The sequence below is a fragment of the Heteronotia binoei genome, chromosome 13 (genome assembly GCF_032191835.1).
Source record: "Heteronotia binoei isolate CCM8104 ecotype False Entrance Well chromosome 13, APGP_CSIRO_Hbin_v1, whole genome shotgun sequence".
NCBI lineage: Eukaryota > Metazoa > Chordata > Lepidosauria > Squamata > Gekkonidae > Heteronotia > Heteronotia binoei.
The window spans coordinates 71,966,015-71,985,214 of record NC_083235.1 but is presented as its reverse complement, the minus strand read 5'-3'; the positions used below and the strand labels follow the sequence as shown (position 1 = coordinate 71,985,214).

Here is a 19,200-nt window from a genome sequence, read left to right as displayed (position 1 = left end):
GGTAGAGCCTACCCTGCTAGCCTCCAGTAGGAGGCACCCAGCCAAACGGTGCAGGCAGGTGGGGTAGGGCTGGGCAGGTCCCTCCCTGGCTGGGAGGGGTGAGGCAGGGCAGGTACATTTTTTTCCATGGCCAGATTGGATCAGTACATCCCATCCCTCAATGCGGGCACATCCCCATTCATGCCCACAGTGAACCCAGGCCCATCCCTTGCCACGGGAAGAATGGATCAGGCAGGCATAGCCCAAACTTCCAAAAGAGTCACACAGTAGAAGGAACAGGAGAAGAAGCAAAAAGCTCTGTGTAGTTAAACGAAATTCTACCCAGGGAGAGGACTTCAAAAGGGGATAGTGCCAATTTAATGCAACACTTTAGACAGAGGGGATACCCTGGGTGTATTATCCAGGCAGCCAAATCTAGGGCTGACAACATACAAAGGGAAGTACTTTTACAGTATAAAACCAAACGAGAACGTTCTAAAGGTATGGGCCATGTCATTTTCTCCAACAGCCAATGTTGTATGTAAAATCATTAAGAGACATTGGTTCTTGGTGGAAGATATTCCGGGTTGTAAAGAACCACCAGTGGTAGGTTACAAGCAGTCTAAAAATCTCAGGGATGTTCTGGTACATTCAGATCTTATTAAAAACAATAGAAATAGTGATGTGTTGCCAGGAAACTATAAATGTGGATCATGGCTAGCTTGTCAGTTCTGTTTACAAATAAAAGAATTCTCTCATCCCCAAACAGGCACTAAAATTGTGTTAAAACATCATACTACACGTTCTACCAAAAGTGCTATTTATGCCCTGATTTACCCGTGTTCACCGACCTGTATGTATGTCGGGAGTACCATGCGAATGGTAAAGACACGTGTGCTGGAACATGAATCAAGATTTAAAAATTCCATATCTGAAGCTCCCCTCGTTGACCACTACTTGAGATTTGGACATGCTCCTGATTCTTTAAGATTTTTTTGTTCTGGAGAGACTAACGTTTAGTGATACTCAACAGGCAGATGCTAGTAAATTACTCTTGCAGAAGGAAATGTGATGGATTTTTTACCCTGAAAACATTGGAGCCCTTTTATTATTATTATTATTATTATTAGTTTATATTCTGCCCATTCCCCAATGGGGGCTCAGGGCAGAGTACATCAAATATACAATAACAAAACAAACAATCAAAAACAGCTAAAATCATAATAAAATCAGTTACAGCACTGAGCTCAGAATCTAATCAGCACTTTACATACCATATATTATGATGTACATAACATTACATGACGTCACTTCCAGGTCACATGAATAACGATGCTGGATCTCTCTCTTTTTCTGGGTGAATCCTCCCCCAGAGGCCAGCTGATCAGCAGGGGGGAGGTTGGGCCTGGGAGCAGGCGCCGTCTTCCTTCATCAGAGGATCTAGCAATTGTACACCCACCCCTCTCTTTGGGCTGGGTGGCCCTGGTGGGAACTGGCCTCTGGATTGGGGTTTACCTCAGTGGCTGGGTGACCCCCACCAAGTATAAGTCCACCAGAACATTTCCCAGGGACCACAGTGGCCAATCTGTCCTGGTGCTGTGGAGAGGGAGATAAACACAAACCATCCCATATGAAAGGACCACTGCCGCTTATACGGAACAGCAGAAACTTACCGAGGCCTTAAACTGATTTTCTTTGAAATGTAAAGGACATCTTTAACTATCTGAGCTAGATCTGAGTCCAGTAGCACCTTAAAAGAAAAATTAGATTTTCAGGGTATAAGCTTTCAACAGTCAAAGCTCCCTTCATCAGTTATCAGGAGAGTTTTTACTCTCATCAAAACCTGAATTTTTGTTGGTCTCTAAGGTGCTTCTGGACGTCTGAAAAGTCCTGCTTTTCTCCTGCAGACCAAAATGGCTACTCTTCGAAGCCTTAACTATCTGAATGAGACTCTCAAAGCTCCATAGGGATGTTAGATGCTTAAATGGCACACATTTACCTGGAAGTAAGCCCAACAGAATGCAACAAGACTTACAAGAAAACATGTACAGTATTGCAGCTATATGCACTTAACCTTCAGAGAGTTGAGAGTGCGTAGTTGCCTTTGTCACTATGAAAAAGTTACTGTATTTTCACTCCTTATTTTGTTACAACAGAGTGCTCAAGTGAGTATCAGTAGCCCACCTTCCAAATACTGGCTTCTTTCCCATACACCACCGCCATGTTGTTTGCCTTGTTGGATTTAATAAATTGCTTCTCAGTCTTGTTGAGCTCCTCAGACACAAAACCCATGAAGGAATTATCAGGTGTATGAGCTGTGGAGAAATAAATAGCCAGGAGTTTGACTCTTGTTAATGCATTATTGGGGTTCCCCAGAGGTTTCTCTCTGTCCTGAGGAATACAAACTAACCTTTCTCAACAGAATGATTCCACCCAGAGCACTCAGAACGATATTCCAAGAGTTCTCAATACAGCTGCAGTCATTCCTATTAGATTCACTACCATGTCGTTACACAGAAAGTGTGCCACTGTCCTTTCACACATCCTACCAGGATTACAGCACGAATATTCTAATAATTCATAAGTGAACTGCTTTGTGCTTTTTCCAAGTCAGATGCATTAATTTTAGAAATGAGTTCTTTGAGATATTTCACGCCCTCTGCTAGAGTTTGCTTGACTTAATAATGGAATAACTCAGAAATATTTTGAATTTCCCCCTCATTAAACAAAACGGAAACACAGTAGAGGGGATCATGCAAAGCTGGTGTGGCAATTTTTTTTTAAAGCATAGCATTTGTGCTGAGATATGTTTTGTAAAACTGTAACATATTGGCTGAACATTTCCGGTGTGGTACAACTATTTGAATGAGTCAAAATATAATCACAATTCTCTGGAGCCATTTTTAACAGTCCCCTAAATGTTAAAGAAATTGAATTACTTCAGAGCAAGATTGCTTTGGAGAATGTATTCAAGCAATTGTATTGGTTTGCTGCTTATAAATGAAAGAAAACGACATGTGTAAAGTCTACCGTCTTCAAATTTCCAAGTAATGTCCAAATAACTAATTTCTGAATGCTGAGGGGTTCTCCTGCCTTTTCCTCTTTTCTTGGGCTTTCACCATAAGAAAACTAAATAATCGTCTAAAATGGGAACCAGTGAATTTTTAGATTGTTCCCATAGAAGCCATAAACTCCTCCCCTGGGTCTTCTGAGAGTAGGATTGGGGGCCTGCATAGTTCCCAAGATGAGGTTCTGCAAATACAATGTCTAAAATCACAGTATTCGGAAACTGCTGGGAGAACATTTTAGTCTTCTAGGACATACTGCTGCTGATCAAAAAGTTTTCCTTCAAAAGAACCTCAAAGGGAAAATCCACTGTGAAAGTGCTAAATTAGAGCTCCTCAAGATTCCTTGAATAAGGAATGTTTCCTCACTCAGTATAGGTACTAATGTCTCATTGTGATTCACCCTTTACAGATGCTAATTAATGTAGCTGTACCTTTCATATAGGCTGATTTCGCACTGACCTTTTACTGGCGCGACCACCCTCCTCACGCCGGCGGATCTGCAGGGATTTCGCACCAGAAGCGCCGGCGCAGCCAAAAGAGCCGGCAACTTCCGTCGGGAAACCAGCTCAAACGGAAACCGCCAAGAAGCAGGAAAACGTTTGAGCGGGTTTCGCGACGGAAGTAGCCGGCTCTTTTGGCTGCGCCGGCGCTTCTGGTGCGAAATCCCTGCAGATCCGCCGGCGTGAGGAGGGTGGTCGCGCCAGTAAAAGGTCAGTGCGAAAACGCCCATAGTCTCTGCACAGCCCTACTGAATATGTGTCATGTCTCACACTTTCCCACATTTAGATTGTATACTTACCCTACCCTGCCTATCTATCAATAGCTGAGAGTGGTTCTCACCCACTCTGAATGGACTGATTACTCTTTGCCTGGCTCTTGTTTCTCCTTGTAACTTCTCCCTATATTTCCATGCACTTTCTGTTGCTTGAACTCTAAGTATAAATTTAGTTGTTCTGGAAGGATTCCTCATGCATTTGATGAAATCTGCTCTGTCTCATGAAAGTATATGCAGGAATAAATTCTGTTAGCCTTCAAGGTACTACCGGATGCCCATTTAATGAGATGCTGTAGTATACTTTTTTTTTTGAAGCAACAAAGGAGCTGCAACAGCTGTGAATAAAAACACAGGAGACATCAGCAACAGCTGTGCAAGCAAAAACGAAGTCTCCTTCATTGCCAGCGTGTTGCAAATGCCAGTCTTGCTCAAGGGAAAAATTGCTGCGCCAAGAAGCAACAAGGAAGTCACACTGCAGGAATGCTTTCTTCAGCTAGGTAAGAGTTTGGATTTCCAGTGAAACAACAGCACTGAATCCAGTGTCATCCCCTAACTAGGATGAGACTTCTACGGTAATCCTTACTCCATAGAGCAGGGGCCTCTAGTGCACTAAAGCATCCCCGAAGATGCCACATTTCTGGTTGCTATGATCCTCCTAAACCTGTTCTCTCTTTTTAACCTTCAAGAAATCCTCCTGCATTTCACCCTGACCTGCATAGCCCAGGCAAGTCTGATCTTATCAGATCTCAGAAGCTAAGCAGGGCTGACTCTGGCAAGTACTTGGATGCAGGGCTGGATCTACCCATTTTTTGAGCGACGGCAAAACTAAAAAATGGCACGTCCCCCCCCCCCAAAAAAATGGTGGTTGGGTGTGCCTGTTGCCCCACCCCACAAAGCAGCCCCAGTCTTCCACCCCCCAGGCGCCCGCCCATTTTTTCTTTCCCAGGTCATAGTACAGACCCAAAGGAAAAAAGGGGGGCAGCACAAATGCCTCTGGGACGCCCTCGCTTTCTCTCCCTGGGTCCGTGCACACAGACCCAGGGAAGAGAAAGGGTGTGCGTGTTTGCACCGGCCTCGGCTTCGAGGATGGCGCAAACGTCACCGGGATGCCCTCCCTTTCTCTTCCCTGGGTCTGTGCACACAGACCCAGGGAGGAGAAAGGGGCTGGGGCAGGGTTTGCACCATCCTCAGCTTTGAGGATGGGGCAAACACCACCAGGACACCCTTAATTTCTCCTCCCCCAGTCTGTGCACACAAACCGGGGGAGGAGAAAGTGGCGGGGGCAACGTTTGCACCGTCCTGGGCTCTGAGGATAGCACAATCACCACCAGGATGCCCTCACTTTCTCCTTCCCTGGTCTGGGGAGGAGAAATGGGCAGAGGCAGCATTTGCGCCCTCCTCAGCTCTGAGGAAAATGCAAACACCGGGATGCCCTCACTTTCTCCTCCCCAGATCTGTGCACGCAGACCTGGGGAGGGGAAAAACGTGGGTGGAGTGGCCAATTTGGTGCCCCCTGACAGCGCCGGGGCAGGCATCCCCTCTTGCCCCCCTCTAGATCCAGCCCGGCTTGGATGGGAGACCTCCAAGGAATAGCAAGGCCAGGAAGAAGAGGCAGGCATTAGCAAACCTCTGAATGTCCTCCATGCCCCAGAAGGAGTCACCAGAGGCTAGTATAACTTCCCAGCACTGGCACACACACACACACACACACACAAAAGAAAAGAAATCCTGCATTTCTTCTGTGCATTTCTCCAGCTGTTTGTTAACAGTTTTTCCATTCCATCACAGCTACGAATGTTCAACTGTATATATCAAGGGAGGGGGGGGGGGGAATTGGATTTTTAACGTAACAGCCAGTTCAGAAAGTGCCACTTGTTTCACTGCTAATCTAATGCTAAGATTATTTTTACCATAACGCCACATCCTACACTCTTCCTGCTGTCACCTTGTTTCTTGCTGGGTGAGGAATGATTGGTTATCTTGGCAGCTCCCAAAGAGAGATGCTTACATTGAAATATCTCCATGTCAGTGACAAGAATTTTGCCCTGACTATGCCAGAAAGAAGGGGAAATGCTAGGGCAGCCTGAAAACGTTAATTAGCAAAACAGTGGGAGTGGGACAGTAAAGCACAAAAGCTAATTAAAATGACAGGCTCCATTAAGTGGGCTTTTCCTAAGGGCATCATTGTCAAGGTTAAGGTCAGGTTAAAAAAAGTGGGAAAAGGGTGCCATGCGGCCCTGTCTCTGGTATGTTTTCCATTGCAAGGAGGTGACATAGTGCATACTGCACAGGAATTTTTGTTTTGCTTCTTGCCTTCATGGTACCTTTGGGTCTTCTCCATCTTGAAAAACCTTCAGATCTATTCCAAGCATCTTATTCTCTCATCTTTGAAAATGGCACATCCATTAATCCAGATAAACGATTCCGACAACTTGTTCAACCAAATATGGGGAAGAAGGAGCATATCAAGCCACATGCGCAGTGGCCACACAAACTGATCCTTTGACTGGCTACCAGCTCAACAAAAAGATCACCTGGCTGTCTTTAAGGCAAATAATGAAGGAACACATAGGGAAGGGGGGAGATTTATGCGCTTGTGAGGCTATATGTCACATAACACTGTAGCAAAACTTCTCCTCTTACTTTTATCTGGTCTACTTTTACTTTGTTCATTTCCAAGTTATTTCTTCCCTTTACAGTATGTAGGACAGATCTCTGCCTTAACATAAATGTCTTTTTTAAAAAAACATAGAAAAAATGGCAATTTCTTAACCTATCATTATAAAATTAGGAGTGATGACAGCACTACGAGAAGAACATGAAATGTGCTCAGGGTCTTGAAGGAAGAGTAGGTGAATTTCAAATATGTAAATGTGATTGATTTCACTCAGAGGATTTCCCCAGTTTCAGCCACTCAATTAATGAGGAGTGTATGTGGACATGAAATCATTTCCTATCTACACACAAACCATGAACAGCCAATTCTTCAGCAAAAATTTTTTTTAAAGAAAAACACAGGGGAAAGCAATCCTGGCATGACTGTTGGGATAAAAGGGAAGGTACACCTAGTCTATAGTAATAATTTTCTTATTGCCATGGACAAATAAGCTAATATTTCTGGAACATACTATTGGCCCATCACATCAGTCAGTGTCTCTGGGCCTCCCATTGACTGACCTCCCTGCCCTGCCTACTCAGGCCCAGGAATATTGAACAAACTGCCAGAAACAGTCTTCCCTCAGAGACAGCCACATGTCCTCTGTGTCCTCTTTATCAACCAGGCTCAGAAAGGGCTGCAGAGCTACTGTGGCCTCACAAAAGGCCTCTCAGCACACTCAGCTTCTGAAGGCTGAAGAAACAGCCAGTGTTTCCTGCCACCTGGAAAGTGCTAGCCAGAGGCTGTTGTTAGGCAACACAGGGTATTGGTCAGCAAAGGGAGAGGCCTCAAGTGAACAGAATAGCATACAGTCCACCCCCAAAGCAGTGATTTTCTCTAGGATGGAGAGATGTGTTGTCTGCAGTTCAGTTGTGATCCCAGGAGATCTTCAGGCTCCATCTGGATATTGGCTACCCTAAGCCTGGCAGCACCTTGTGAGTGCCTTGATGCTACCAGCCATTTCCTCCCAAGAAACCACTGTTGCCAATCTCTAGGTGAGGGCTGGAGATCAATTAAAATGAGACTTGAGGTGAGTGGGAGAGTGAATGTCTTCATTTAGGCGGAAGCAAGGAAGACAGCAAGGGTGGGGGGCACTCAGCCAGAGGCATTCACCCCTCACCCCAGGATGGTTGCCTGAGAAGGAGATAGGGAAGCCTTACAGGGTTGTTGTGGAGAAGAATGAGGAGAATAATGTTTGGTTTGGTTTCCCCCCCCCCACGGTGAAGAAAGACTGTCCTTTTCCTATGTAGAGGGTTGCCAACTCCAGGTTAGGAAATTCCTGGAAATTTAAGGGATGAGGCCTAGAGAAGGTGGTGTATGAGGAGGGATGGGATCTCAGACAAGTATAATGTGATTTCCTCCTGGGGAACAACTGTTGCCAATCTCCAGGTGAGGGCTGGAGATCACTCAGAATTACAACTGTTCTCCAGATAGCAGAGATCAGCTCCCCTTGAGGTGGGGGGAGAGTGAATGCCCTCACTTGGGTGGGTAGGAAGATAGCAAGGGTGGGAGGGCACTCACTCAGAGGCCTTTAGTGGTACCCTTCCAGGTTGGTGGGAAATCCCTGGAGATTCTGCGGTGGAGTTTGAGGAGGGCATAGGAGTTAGTGCTTCAGAGTGGGTCTGCCAAACCCAGGTTCTTGCTGTGGAAGCTGAATGGGTGATTTCGGACCAGTCACAGACTTCCAGCCTAATCTGCCTCACAGGGTTGTTGTTCATATCAAAGGGGGGGGGGAGAGAAGAGAATGATGTAAACTTCTTTGGTCCCCCTCCCACAATGGAGAAAGACTGTCCTTTTCCTATGTACAGGCTGCCTCATTCATTTATGGAATTCACATTTTTTTTCCTCCAAAAAATCAGGGCAGGGCATATTGTTCTAACCTCATCCATTTTGCCCATTGGTTGGGCTGAGATAAAATGACTGGTGGTGGGGAATGGCCATTGATTCTGATGATTTTAAAGGACATTAGTCAGAGTCATGGAGAACTGGACATGATGGTCGAATGGAATGCTGAAGTTTCGAACAAATGAATATCTGAATTCTACTTGGAGGGAGGAGTAGGAGGCTTCTTTCTCTCATGCCGTAATTGTGAACTCCCCAGAATCGTTGATAGGCATTGCTGGAAATCAGATGTTGGGTGAGGGGGACCTCTGATCTGATCAAGCTGATCTCTTCTTATATGCCTATTGTCAGAACTTGTGCTTTTCATGCTTGCTTAGCTGGGCAATGTTAGCCTAACTGACTCCATCTTGTAAGTTGATACTAACCCTATGTACTCATAGCTAGGCCACTAATCAAAGCGCTTTGCATTTCAAACCAACTGTAACCATGGAAGGAATGACAGATAGCCTCTGGGAGTCGTTTGCAGGTGTCCTTTGAAGACAGCCGCTCAGGACATCACAGCAGGACTCCTTCCTCCCTTTTCTGATAACAGACTCTGGGAACAGACAAGTGTCTCTGGAAGTGTGAGAACCGGCTTTATTGTTTCTGTAACAACCGCATAAAGTTGTAACCACTGCTAACCCCGTTATCAGAGTTATTCTGTGCCTTCATGAACCTAGTTCTCAATAAATACCTATACTTTGTAACGAAGTACTGGGCCTCATTTGAAGTTCTTCAAGTTCTGACACCTATATCCAATCAACACTGTTATGATCACTCCAGGATGAAATGTGCTACAACTACTTACGAAACATTGTCATGAATTGCTTAGCATTCAGGTTCCAATAGCCCCAGTTTGTCCGGTACCCATGCAGTGTGGCATACTCCTCATGATTATAAGCAGGCTCTGTCCCAAAAGTATCAATTACTCGAACGCGGCACCTGTGCCAAGGAAGAAGAGTAGAAAAGCCAGTTAGGTCTTAAGGAAGGCCCAAATGAAAAAACATGAACAATAGATTTATTATCCAGAGGCACAGTACCATACAATGCTCTCATTGTGTGGACTGTGGCTTTAAGAAACATATGAGGGCCCTGGGGTCCCTTACAGGCAGAGATAGATCTTTCACAACAGGGACCAGGGACCATCAACATCAACAATGTCTATGCCATTGTCTAGACTTTGATTTCTTATGCTGTAAAAGCATCCTTCCCACACACCAGTAGCATAGACAGACAAGGGGAAATTAGGAACTGCAAGTGTAAGGAAAAGCAACTCAGCTGCTGACCACTCAAGCACCTTTAGCCAAAGCAAACCTTTATACAACACTAAAACAATGCATGGAGATACATCCATCAGATGCACTTCCGTTGGGATATTATGGGTTGATTCTATGGTCCTGTAAATCAGTTCTTCCTTGACAAATAAGGCAGGCAGAAGATAGTATACAAAATCTTGCATTTTCTTTTTCTTTTTCCTGATCAATGGCAACATTTTATCACATGGATTTGTATGCACAGTAAATTGTATAGTAGGTGATGAATGGCCACATTATTGAAAACATCTGGATGCACTTTCCTGTTCATCCAACTTTCAACTGCTGCCTTTTGTCAAATTTGCTGAATGCATGCAGCATGAAATTGTTATAGTAACTCTGGGTGGAGATGCTAGGACATCAGACTAGCTACTGACCAGCAACACCTATGTTCATGCTAGACAGTCTCTCCAGATGCTTTTCTTCTGGGACAATGTAGATATGTATTTAACTATTGTATAATTTTAATGTCGTTTTAATTATTGTATATTGTATAATGTTTTACTCGAATGTTGTTAGCCGCCCTGAGCCTGCCTAGGAGGGGAGGGCGGGACATAAATAAAATTTAATAATAATAATAATAATGTAGTCTTTCTTATCATTGTACCAATGCTACACATACCATGTGATATTGCCTATTCTTCATAAAAGGAAAACGTGACTACCCCTCTCTGCTGTGGTTGTTGCTTAGTATGGGAAATGCCATTTTTCCTGATAACTTTTTAAAGTTTATAAGAATGCCAATATAATGAAAAAGAATGTCAGTGTGATCTACCTAACATAGTCCCACACCCCTGAATCTGTAGCCAGCATCATAACACCTGCCTATCTACAATATGTTTTACCCTGCCTTTCCTCCAAAAAGCTTATGGTGGCATACATGATTCTCTCCTGCATAATTGGTTGGGTGAGTGAGAGAAACTGGCCCAAAGTCATCTGGTGAGCTTCATGGCTGAATAGAGATTTGAACCTAGATCTGAATGCAACATCTAACCGCTACACTGTACCAGAGCAATATGTAGTGAATAAGTAATATTTAGTTGGTCAGTATATTAATATTAGCAGTATATTAATAATAGCAAAATTGGGAAATTTCTGAATACTTAAAGCTGGGGGCTGGAGCTGTGAATGGGCAAGACAGATCTTTCTACAAAACTGAAAAGGGTTCCAAGTTTGCAGAAATATGAGAACTTTAAACAAAATACATTGGAGTCTTTTTAAAAATCAAAATTCCTGGAGTTTTTTGATGGAGTCTTAGAAGGACAGGGTTTGGGGAGGGGAGAGGTTTCAGCTGGATATAATGCCATATAGTCCACCATCCAAAGAAGCCATTTTCTACAAAGGGACACCTCTGTTGTCTGGAGCCCAGAAGCAAGTATTTGGGGGGGGGGAGGTAAGAAAGAAAGAGCACAATAAAATAGAGGCTCCAGAGCTCTGCTCCTGTGAGCTCCAGCCCAAAATGAGGCCTGGTGCTCTTTGTTTCATAACTCCCCCCCCCCCCCCCCCCAGTACTTGATTCTGGGCTCCATTGTTTAACCCCTCTGTGAGAATTTTGCTGAACTCTAAGATTTGACAAAACTTTCTGATATTTTCCCACACAAAAAAAAACGGGAAACTAACCAAACAGACAGATGGAAATCATCATGCCACTGTGGCCACATGGGAGAAATAATGAGTTGTGTTAATGAGCTCTGGCACCTCTTTTTCTACTAAATGGCCCTACCAGAAATCCTGAAACCAGCTTACAACTTAAACTGGTGGAGGGAGAATGAGAAGCAAAATGTGTATAAAGAAAGCATGGGGATAGCCTTCCCTCATTCACAACCTGGCTGTGGAAAGAAAATTGATTTATAATGAAAGCAATAACTCTGCTTGCTCTTTTTATCACTCATAAAATTGTGCAGGATATCAGGCAGGAGAGGAGAAAGTAATAAATACAAGAACTATCAAGGCTAGATTAAATCACAAAATGTTGCTAGTTGCTGACCTGGCAGGAAGTTATGGCGCTTCTCATTCTCATTACTGAAGAGGAGGCTGCTGTGCCCTGGGCTTATGGCACACCTCTGTCTCCCTTTCTCTGATCTCATGATGTTCACAGAATGCATCTGCAGAGGGCCAATGCATTATTTACACTGGTGCACATGCACGTCAGCCCCTAAGAGTCCTCTGTAGAAAGCCATATTAGTATGATTGTATTTAAGGAAGTGGTACAGAAGATTGCTCTTTTGCCTCCACAGGCATATCTCAGCATGCGGCAGTGGCAACATGGGAACCATTTTCTGGGCAATTACCAGCTGTCAGAGTCATGGAGATAAACAAGATTGGAGAAGATCTGAATCCTCAGGATGTGCTAGAAATCTACTTTGGGCTGACTGTTTCAAGGGGGAAAGTGAGGCTGAGTTTGAGAGAGTTTCAGCTTCAATTCTGTTCAGATTTTTTAAAAATAAGGTTGAATGGTCATCCTTGTAAACATGGGTGGAAGGCCTTTTGCTCCAATCAAAGGCATAAAGTATGAACATATGAAGCTGCCTTCTACTGAATCAGACCTTTGGTCCATCAAAGTCAGTATTGTCTACTCAGACTGGCAGCGGCTCTCCAGGGTCTCCAGCTGAGGTTTTTCACACCTATTTGCCTGGACCCTTTTAGTTGGAGATGCCAGGGTTTGAACCTGGGACCTTCTGCTTCCCAAGCAGATGCTCTACCACTGAGCCACCGTCCCTCCCCTGACCAGCAGTGGCTCTCCAGGATCTCCAGCTGAGGTTTTTCACACCTATTTGCCGGGACCCTTTTAGTTGGAGATGCCGGGGATTGAACCTGGGACCTTCTGCTTCCCAAGCAGATGCTTTACCACTGAGCCACCGTCCCTCCCCAAAAGGAAATCCATTTAAAACTTTGTAATGTCCTTAATACAACATATTTATCTGTTGAGTTTAGGATGGATAGGGTTTATATATGCAAAACTGTGAATAGTTTTTTGGGGGGAGATGCAAGCATATCCTACACTGTGATCCATTGGACAAGTGCCACAGAACTTGGTAATTGGAAGAAGTAAGCAGATGGTTGCTAGAGAAGACATGGAATGGAATCTACTGAAGCCTTTCTTCCAAGGAGCTCTGGGCATGGTTCACACTTCTCCATTTTATCTGAGGTCATCCAATGAGTCTCATGGCCAAGTTCATATTTGAAGCTGATTCTCTACACTTCTAGAGGACCACATTTTGAATCCCCACTGTGCCTTGGAAGCTCGCTGGGTGGCCATGGGCAACTCACTCCTTCTCATCCTAACCTACATCACAGAGTTGTTGTGAGGATAAAATGGAGGAGGGGAAAATGATGATATAAGATGCTTTATGTCTACATCAAGGGCAAAAATTGGATGTAAATAAATAAATCATGACAGGCTTGCCTTTTATTCTGATGCCTTTCCATCAATGAACTTTTATCTTCTGCTCAGCTAGAAAATGTGGCTGGTAATGTGCTCAAATGCCATTGGAACTGGTTGTGTAGTGAGACTCAAATTACTTATCTTTTGCCCATTCATGGAGAAACAGCTTGTGGACAAATGGCTGGAAAGGAAATGTTCAAAGTAATCTCTGTGCCTGCATTGTTCCCTGCAATTTTTCCTGCTGTCAGTCCCAGTCTCAGTGGCTGCTGTCTATTAAAGTTGAGGTATCATGCAGCTGAGCATCACGCGTAGCTTAAGTTGCATAGGATTCTGAAAAGACAATGGGCGTTTTCGCACTCACCTTCAGCCGGCGCGACCCCCCCCCCCCTTCACCGCGCAGGATCTGCGCGGATTTCGCACTAAATGCCGCGGAGCAGCCGGAAGAGCCGGAAGCTCCCGGCGCAAAAGCCGCTCAAACGTAAGCCGCCAAAAAGCAGTTTCCGTTTGCGCGACTTTTGCGACGGGAGTTTCCGGCTCTTCTGGCTGCTCCGCGGCATTTAGTGCGAAATCCGCGCAGATCCTGCGCGGTGAAGAGGGGGGTCGCGCCGGCTGAAGGTGAGTGCGAAAACGCCCAATGAGAATGGCTGGCTGGAATAGCACTGAGGAAGGGCTCCAACACACTGCAATGCTCGAGGAACTATGCTGAGGTCTGTGAAAGCAAGAATCGCTGTACTTTATAGAAAGCAAAGATAGAGAAAAACTGCACATCCCTATCAGTTCTGTCAGTGTCATTTCCACTAGCTGCATTTTACAAAAAAAAAAATGACAGGGGTGGAGAGCCAAGACCCATTCTTCTTACCTGTACTTCTTAAAGGAGAGGCCCATGTGTTGCTTCATTTGTTGCAGCCCATGGTAATCAGTATAAATGAGGTCAAAGGGCAACGGAACTGTCAAGGGGCAATTCCCTCTGCCGGGAGGCACCCCTAAGTTACTGGAAAGAACAATGAGAATATTATGGGCAAAAGAGAGGATCACAGAATGGGACCTCCAGGGTCATCTAGTCCAACCCCCTGCACAATACAGGAAGTTCATAAATATTTCTTCTGCACACGTACATCCTCAGTGACCTCTGCTACATGCCCAGAAGATGGCAAAAAAAACCCCAACAACCCTCCAGGATCCCTGGCCAAACTGGCCTGGAGAAAAATTGCTGACTGACCCCAAAGTGGCATTTAGCATTTCCCTGGGCATGTAAGAAAGGGCCATAAGCACTAAGCAACCTTTCCTGCCCTTCTTCTCGTGATCTGCCTAATTCACAGAATCAGCATTGCTGTCAGATGGCTATCTAGGCTCTGCTTTAAAACTTGCAAAGAAGGAGAGCCCACCACCTCCTGAGGAAGCCTGTTCCACCGCGGAACCGCTCTGTCAGGAAGCTCTTCCTAATATTGAGCCAGAAACTCTTTTATAGTATATATTCTTATATTTTACATTATATTATACCATATATAAGAAAATACTGCTGTGTGGAAACTCCTCGCTGTAGTACAAAAAAAGGGCAGGAGTTTCTGGTTAAATAAAAGACAACAATTTACAATCAAATAGCAGACACGACTTTGGGGCGGGGTGGGGGGAGGGTTGCACAGTGCCCTGCATTGAACTGTGGAACACATTGGCCGTTTTCCCACAGAGCTTACCTCGGAACGATGTCCCTCTTCACCGCGCAGCGTCTGTGCAGATTTCCCACCAACTGCTCTGAGGCTGCTCCGAGGAACCAGGAAGTTCCCAAACTTTTGCGTCGCAAATGGAAACCGCTAAAAACCAGTTTACATCTGCGACGCAAAAGCCGCAGCTCTTTCTGGTTGTGCGCAGCAGTTGGTGGGAAATCTGCGCGGTGAAGAGGGACGTCGCTCCGGAGTAAGGTCAGTGGGAAAACGGCCATTGCCTTGAAATGTTGTGAAGATCAGTGGTATAACTACCAGGGACTAGACAGACTTGTGGAAGAAGGATCTATTAGCAGCCCCGCTACTTCTCTAAAGCCCCATTCACTTATACCATTTGCAGAAACATTTCCCTGTGGCGGGCTTCCAAACCATGCAGGTGACTGTGCATGTACATTGGAAAAACATAGGTAGGACCAATCATATGGGCCCTTTCCATCTAAGCATCACTGATGAGGAGGGATGGTGATGATCATATTCAAGGGTCACACATACCACAGCGACACGGGGTCTTGTCGTGGAGAATTAGCTCTCATATAGCAAATATCTTCAGAATAAGGTTTCAAGGGAGAATATTTCCCCCCCTCAGTTCCAGATATGGAGATACCATCTTGCCAGTGAGTGCATGGCAGACAAAAATGGGATTGAAACCTAGCTTCTAAAGTAACACAATGAGAAACATATAGACATCTGTTCACCGACAGTCCAATGGATTTCTAAAAAATTATATCCCATCAGAAAGAGAACGATTGTGGGAAAGTCAAGGGACTCATCTAGCAAGTGGGTGGATGGATTACAAGAATTTTAGGGCACATCCCATTAGACCTAACCCCAAAGGTTCACAAGTATCCCCTTGCCATTTCTGATCTACACAGTCCAAATATACTTTAAAAAACCTTTTCATTTAACATGTTTTCCAAGTGAATATAGAATAACATATAGGTAACATAACAAACCATAACATTAATTGTGTGGATGTGTTTCTTATAGTAGGAAGATAAACAAATCTGGCATTCCCATTGGCTGTGGTGTGCACTCCATCAGTGATTTGCCCATCAACCACCACTCAAGAGAACTTGCATGCCATTGATTGGGCCCTCTCCTCTCTCCCACCCACTGTTGCCTACCCACTCTCTGTGGCATTTGAAAGAGACAGTAGGCAGCAGTGGTGGAGAAATGGTGAAGAGACAGGGAATGAAGTTGGAAATGTCACTAGGCAGCAAGGCCTGGCCCAGGAGCATTTCCTCAGAGGCTGTGGCAGCTACCACTTTCCTGTCATTCCCTCCCTCAGTGCCCCAGGAAGGAAGAGGATTGGCTTCCTGGGGAAGCTGCTAGCCAGAGGCTGTTGCTAGTCAACCAAGGTTGCTTCTGTCAGTAAAGGGGGAGACCTCACCTGAACAGAGTGCCATAGAATCCACCCTCCAAAGCAGTTATTTTCTCCAGGGGGATAAAGATCTGTTGTCTGGAGTTCAGCTGTGATACCAGGAGATCTTCAGGCTCTACCTGGAGGTTGGCTACCCTAGGTCTGGCTGCTTCCTACTGATTCTGGGAAGGAGATAGAGTTGCCAACTCCAAGTTAGGAAATTCCTAGAGATTTGAGGGGTGAAGCCTGAAGAGGGTGGGGTTTGAGGAGGGCCAGGACCTCAAACAGATACAATGCCATAGACTCCACCCTTCAGACCAGCCACTTCCTCCTGGGGAACCATTGTTGCCAATCCCCAGGTGAGGGGTGGAGATCACTCAGAATTATAATTGCTCTCCAAATGGCAGAGATCAGTTTCCCTGGGGAAAATGGCTGCTTTGCAGGGTGGACTCTGTGTCATTATACTCTGCTGAGGTTGCTTCCCTCCTGCTTTGGCCACACCGTGAAGAAAGAATGTACTTTTCCTAGGCAGAGGCTGCAGGGAGGGGGAGAGGACGTGGAAAGCTGCAATGAGATCAATTCCCCTACAGCAAATGGCCACCTTGAGGTGCATACTCTATGGCATATCATAACACAAGCAAACCAGGCAACCCCCCCCCCCCCCCAAATCACACTATAAGCTCCCACTGATCCTAAATGCCACAAGGCTGAATATGACACAAAAGGTAGCAAAAATACAATGCAAACAAAAGGAATGCTGAGCTTCAGTGTCTGTGTGACTGTCATCATGCCCCCGCACATCCTCCATAATTATTTTCCTTATCTCCATTCTGGGCCTTTTTAAGGGCTTTGAGCCATGGAGACACACAGACACATGAGAGGGGGAAGCCAGCATCTGCTTCAGCTGTGAGGTGTGTGGGAAGATGGCAAGGGGGAGGGGTAGTAAAGGCCAAGAATTAGGGAATGGGTGGGAATACAGCAAGGGTGGGGTTAGTGAATGTCATAGGTGGGGGAGTAGTGGCATGCCAAGGGTGTAGGGGTAGTTGAGAGGAAGAGGTGGTTGGGGAGGGTGGTAGCTGGAGGGGAGGTGAGAGGGTGGGGTGGGTGGGAAGACAGCAAGGGTCGAGGGCAGTCACCACAGCCTTTTTCTAGAGCCCATTGCATTTTTTTTTTCAGTATGGGCCTTATTCCTAGTATTAATATAATACACGAGGTTCTTAACATTTTAAACAACAATAATTAATTTATTCTACTAGTAATTAAGCTAGGTGATAGCAATGGCTATAATATGCCTAATATATATCATAAAATAATGCTGTCAGCCACCAGCGAGCCTGCAGCAAACGTGGACTATTGCACCCTTCTTAAATCTTCGTTCGCGAAGCCAAGCCGAGAGAGAGAGAGAATGCTAAAAGCTATAATTGGCTGGTATTGTCATATCTGTATCATTTCTGTTAGTCACATAGTCTAGAAATGGTAACCATTGCCCTCAAACATCAACTTATAGAGGGGATTCTCCAGAGTTATTAATTGGTCTGATTTTTTTTTCCATAATAAAGTAATTCCAATTTTTTTTTTACCATTGTAGAAGTGTTACTATCCCCCCCCCCCCCCCCATTTAGTCATAATCAAAACTTTGGCTGCAGCAATATAACGAAAGCTTTTCTTATTATCAGAACCTCTGGGTCTTCCCACAGGTTTAAAAGAATTACGCCAGGACACATACGAACAGTATTTCCAGTGATGCGTTTAATTTGAGATAAGATTTTTTTTTCTCCTCAAAGGCTTTAACCATGGGGCATGTCCACCAACCGTGGATGTAAGAATCTCTTTCACCACATTGTTTCCAGCATGTTGGTTGATTTCAGGGATCAATAGGATGTAGTCTTATGGGTGTAGGGTTGCCAAGTCCAATTCAAGAAATATCTGGGAACTTTGGGGGTGGGGCCAGGAGACTTTGGGGGTGGAGCCAGGAGACATTGGGGGCGGAGCCAGGAGCATGGGTGTGACAAGCAGAATTGAACTCCAAGGGAGTTCTGGCCATCACATTTAAAGGGACGGCACACCTTTTAAAATGCCTTCCTTCCATAGAAAATAATGAAGGATAGGGGCACCTTCTTTTGGGGCTTGTAGAATTGGACTCCCTGGTCCAATACTTTTGAAACTTGGGGGGTATTTTGGGAAGAGGCACTAGATGCTATACTGAAAATTTGGCACCTCTACCTCAAAAAACAGCCCCCCCCAGAGCCCCCGATACCCGCGGATCAATTTCCCATCATTCCTTATGGGAATTGTTCATGGAAGTGCATAATGGCTGTGGGGGTGGGGCTTCCCCCGCCGGCCAGCTGGCTGGGGGAGGGGGGAAGCCTGTAAAACCGGAGGATCCCCCGCTGGGACCTGGGGATTGGGAAGCCTATATGGGTGTCATGTACCATCTTTTTAATAATTTGAAAGACTGAAATTTAATATTGATTGCTTTTGATAGAAGAGCTTTTGACATCCCTATTTTTCCCACTGAAGTTCTGATTGATTGATTTCAGTCTACATGCCATTTATTTTGATAGTGTATAGCAAGGGTGTCAAACATGCAGCCCGGGGGCCGAACCAGGCCCCCCGAGGGCTCCTATCAGGGCCCCAAGCAACTGGCTGTCGTCTGCTTCCTTCTTCCTCTCTCTTGCTTCCTTCTGCATCACTGCTTGATTTGCCAGGCTTGTTTAATTGCAGGAGCCAGAGCAAAGCCTCTATTTTCTCCATTGGCTGAGGCTTTTGCCTTGGGGAGGAAGGGTGGAGGGATAGCTTGCTTCAAAGGAAGCTCTGGCTCTTTCCTTTCTTCCCCAGGGACGAGGAGGGGGAGGAGCCTCAGCCAATAGAAGGAAGAAACTTGGCTCAGTAGCTGTGTTGTGCATTTGAGAGAGCCTGGATTGCACAGGAGAGATACAAAGAAAACACTAACAAGTGCTAATGTTTTAAGCATGTTTTATTTTAAGGTTGTTTTTTTAAAAAAAAAAATCTCTGTGTTTTGTGTCCTTTATAAGGTTTATATCTCTGCCACCTGGCATTTT

General features: G+C 45.2%; 1 protein-coding gene across 1 annotated transcript in view; it reads right to left on the bottom strand.

Moving 5' to 3' along the window:
• MGAT5B (alpha-1,6-mannosylglycoprotein 6-beta-N-acetylglucosaminyltransferase B) overlaps positions 1 to 19,200 on the bottom strand; it is a 351,897-nt gene that overhangs the window by 74,918 nt on the left and 257,779 nt on the right. The window contains exons 9-11 of the mRNA XM_060252886.1: positions 13,917 to 14,048; positions 9,168 to 9,301; positions 2,164 to 2,294 (exon numbers count right to left, since the gene is read on the bottom strand). Of these exons, the coding sequence (XP_060108869.1) occupies positions 2,164 to 2,294; positions 9,168 to 9,301; positions 13,917 to 14,048 (397 nt within the window). The remainder of the gene's footprint in view (positions 1 to 2,163; positions 2,295 to 9,167; positions 9,302 to 13,916; positions 14,049 to 19,200) is intronic.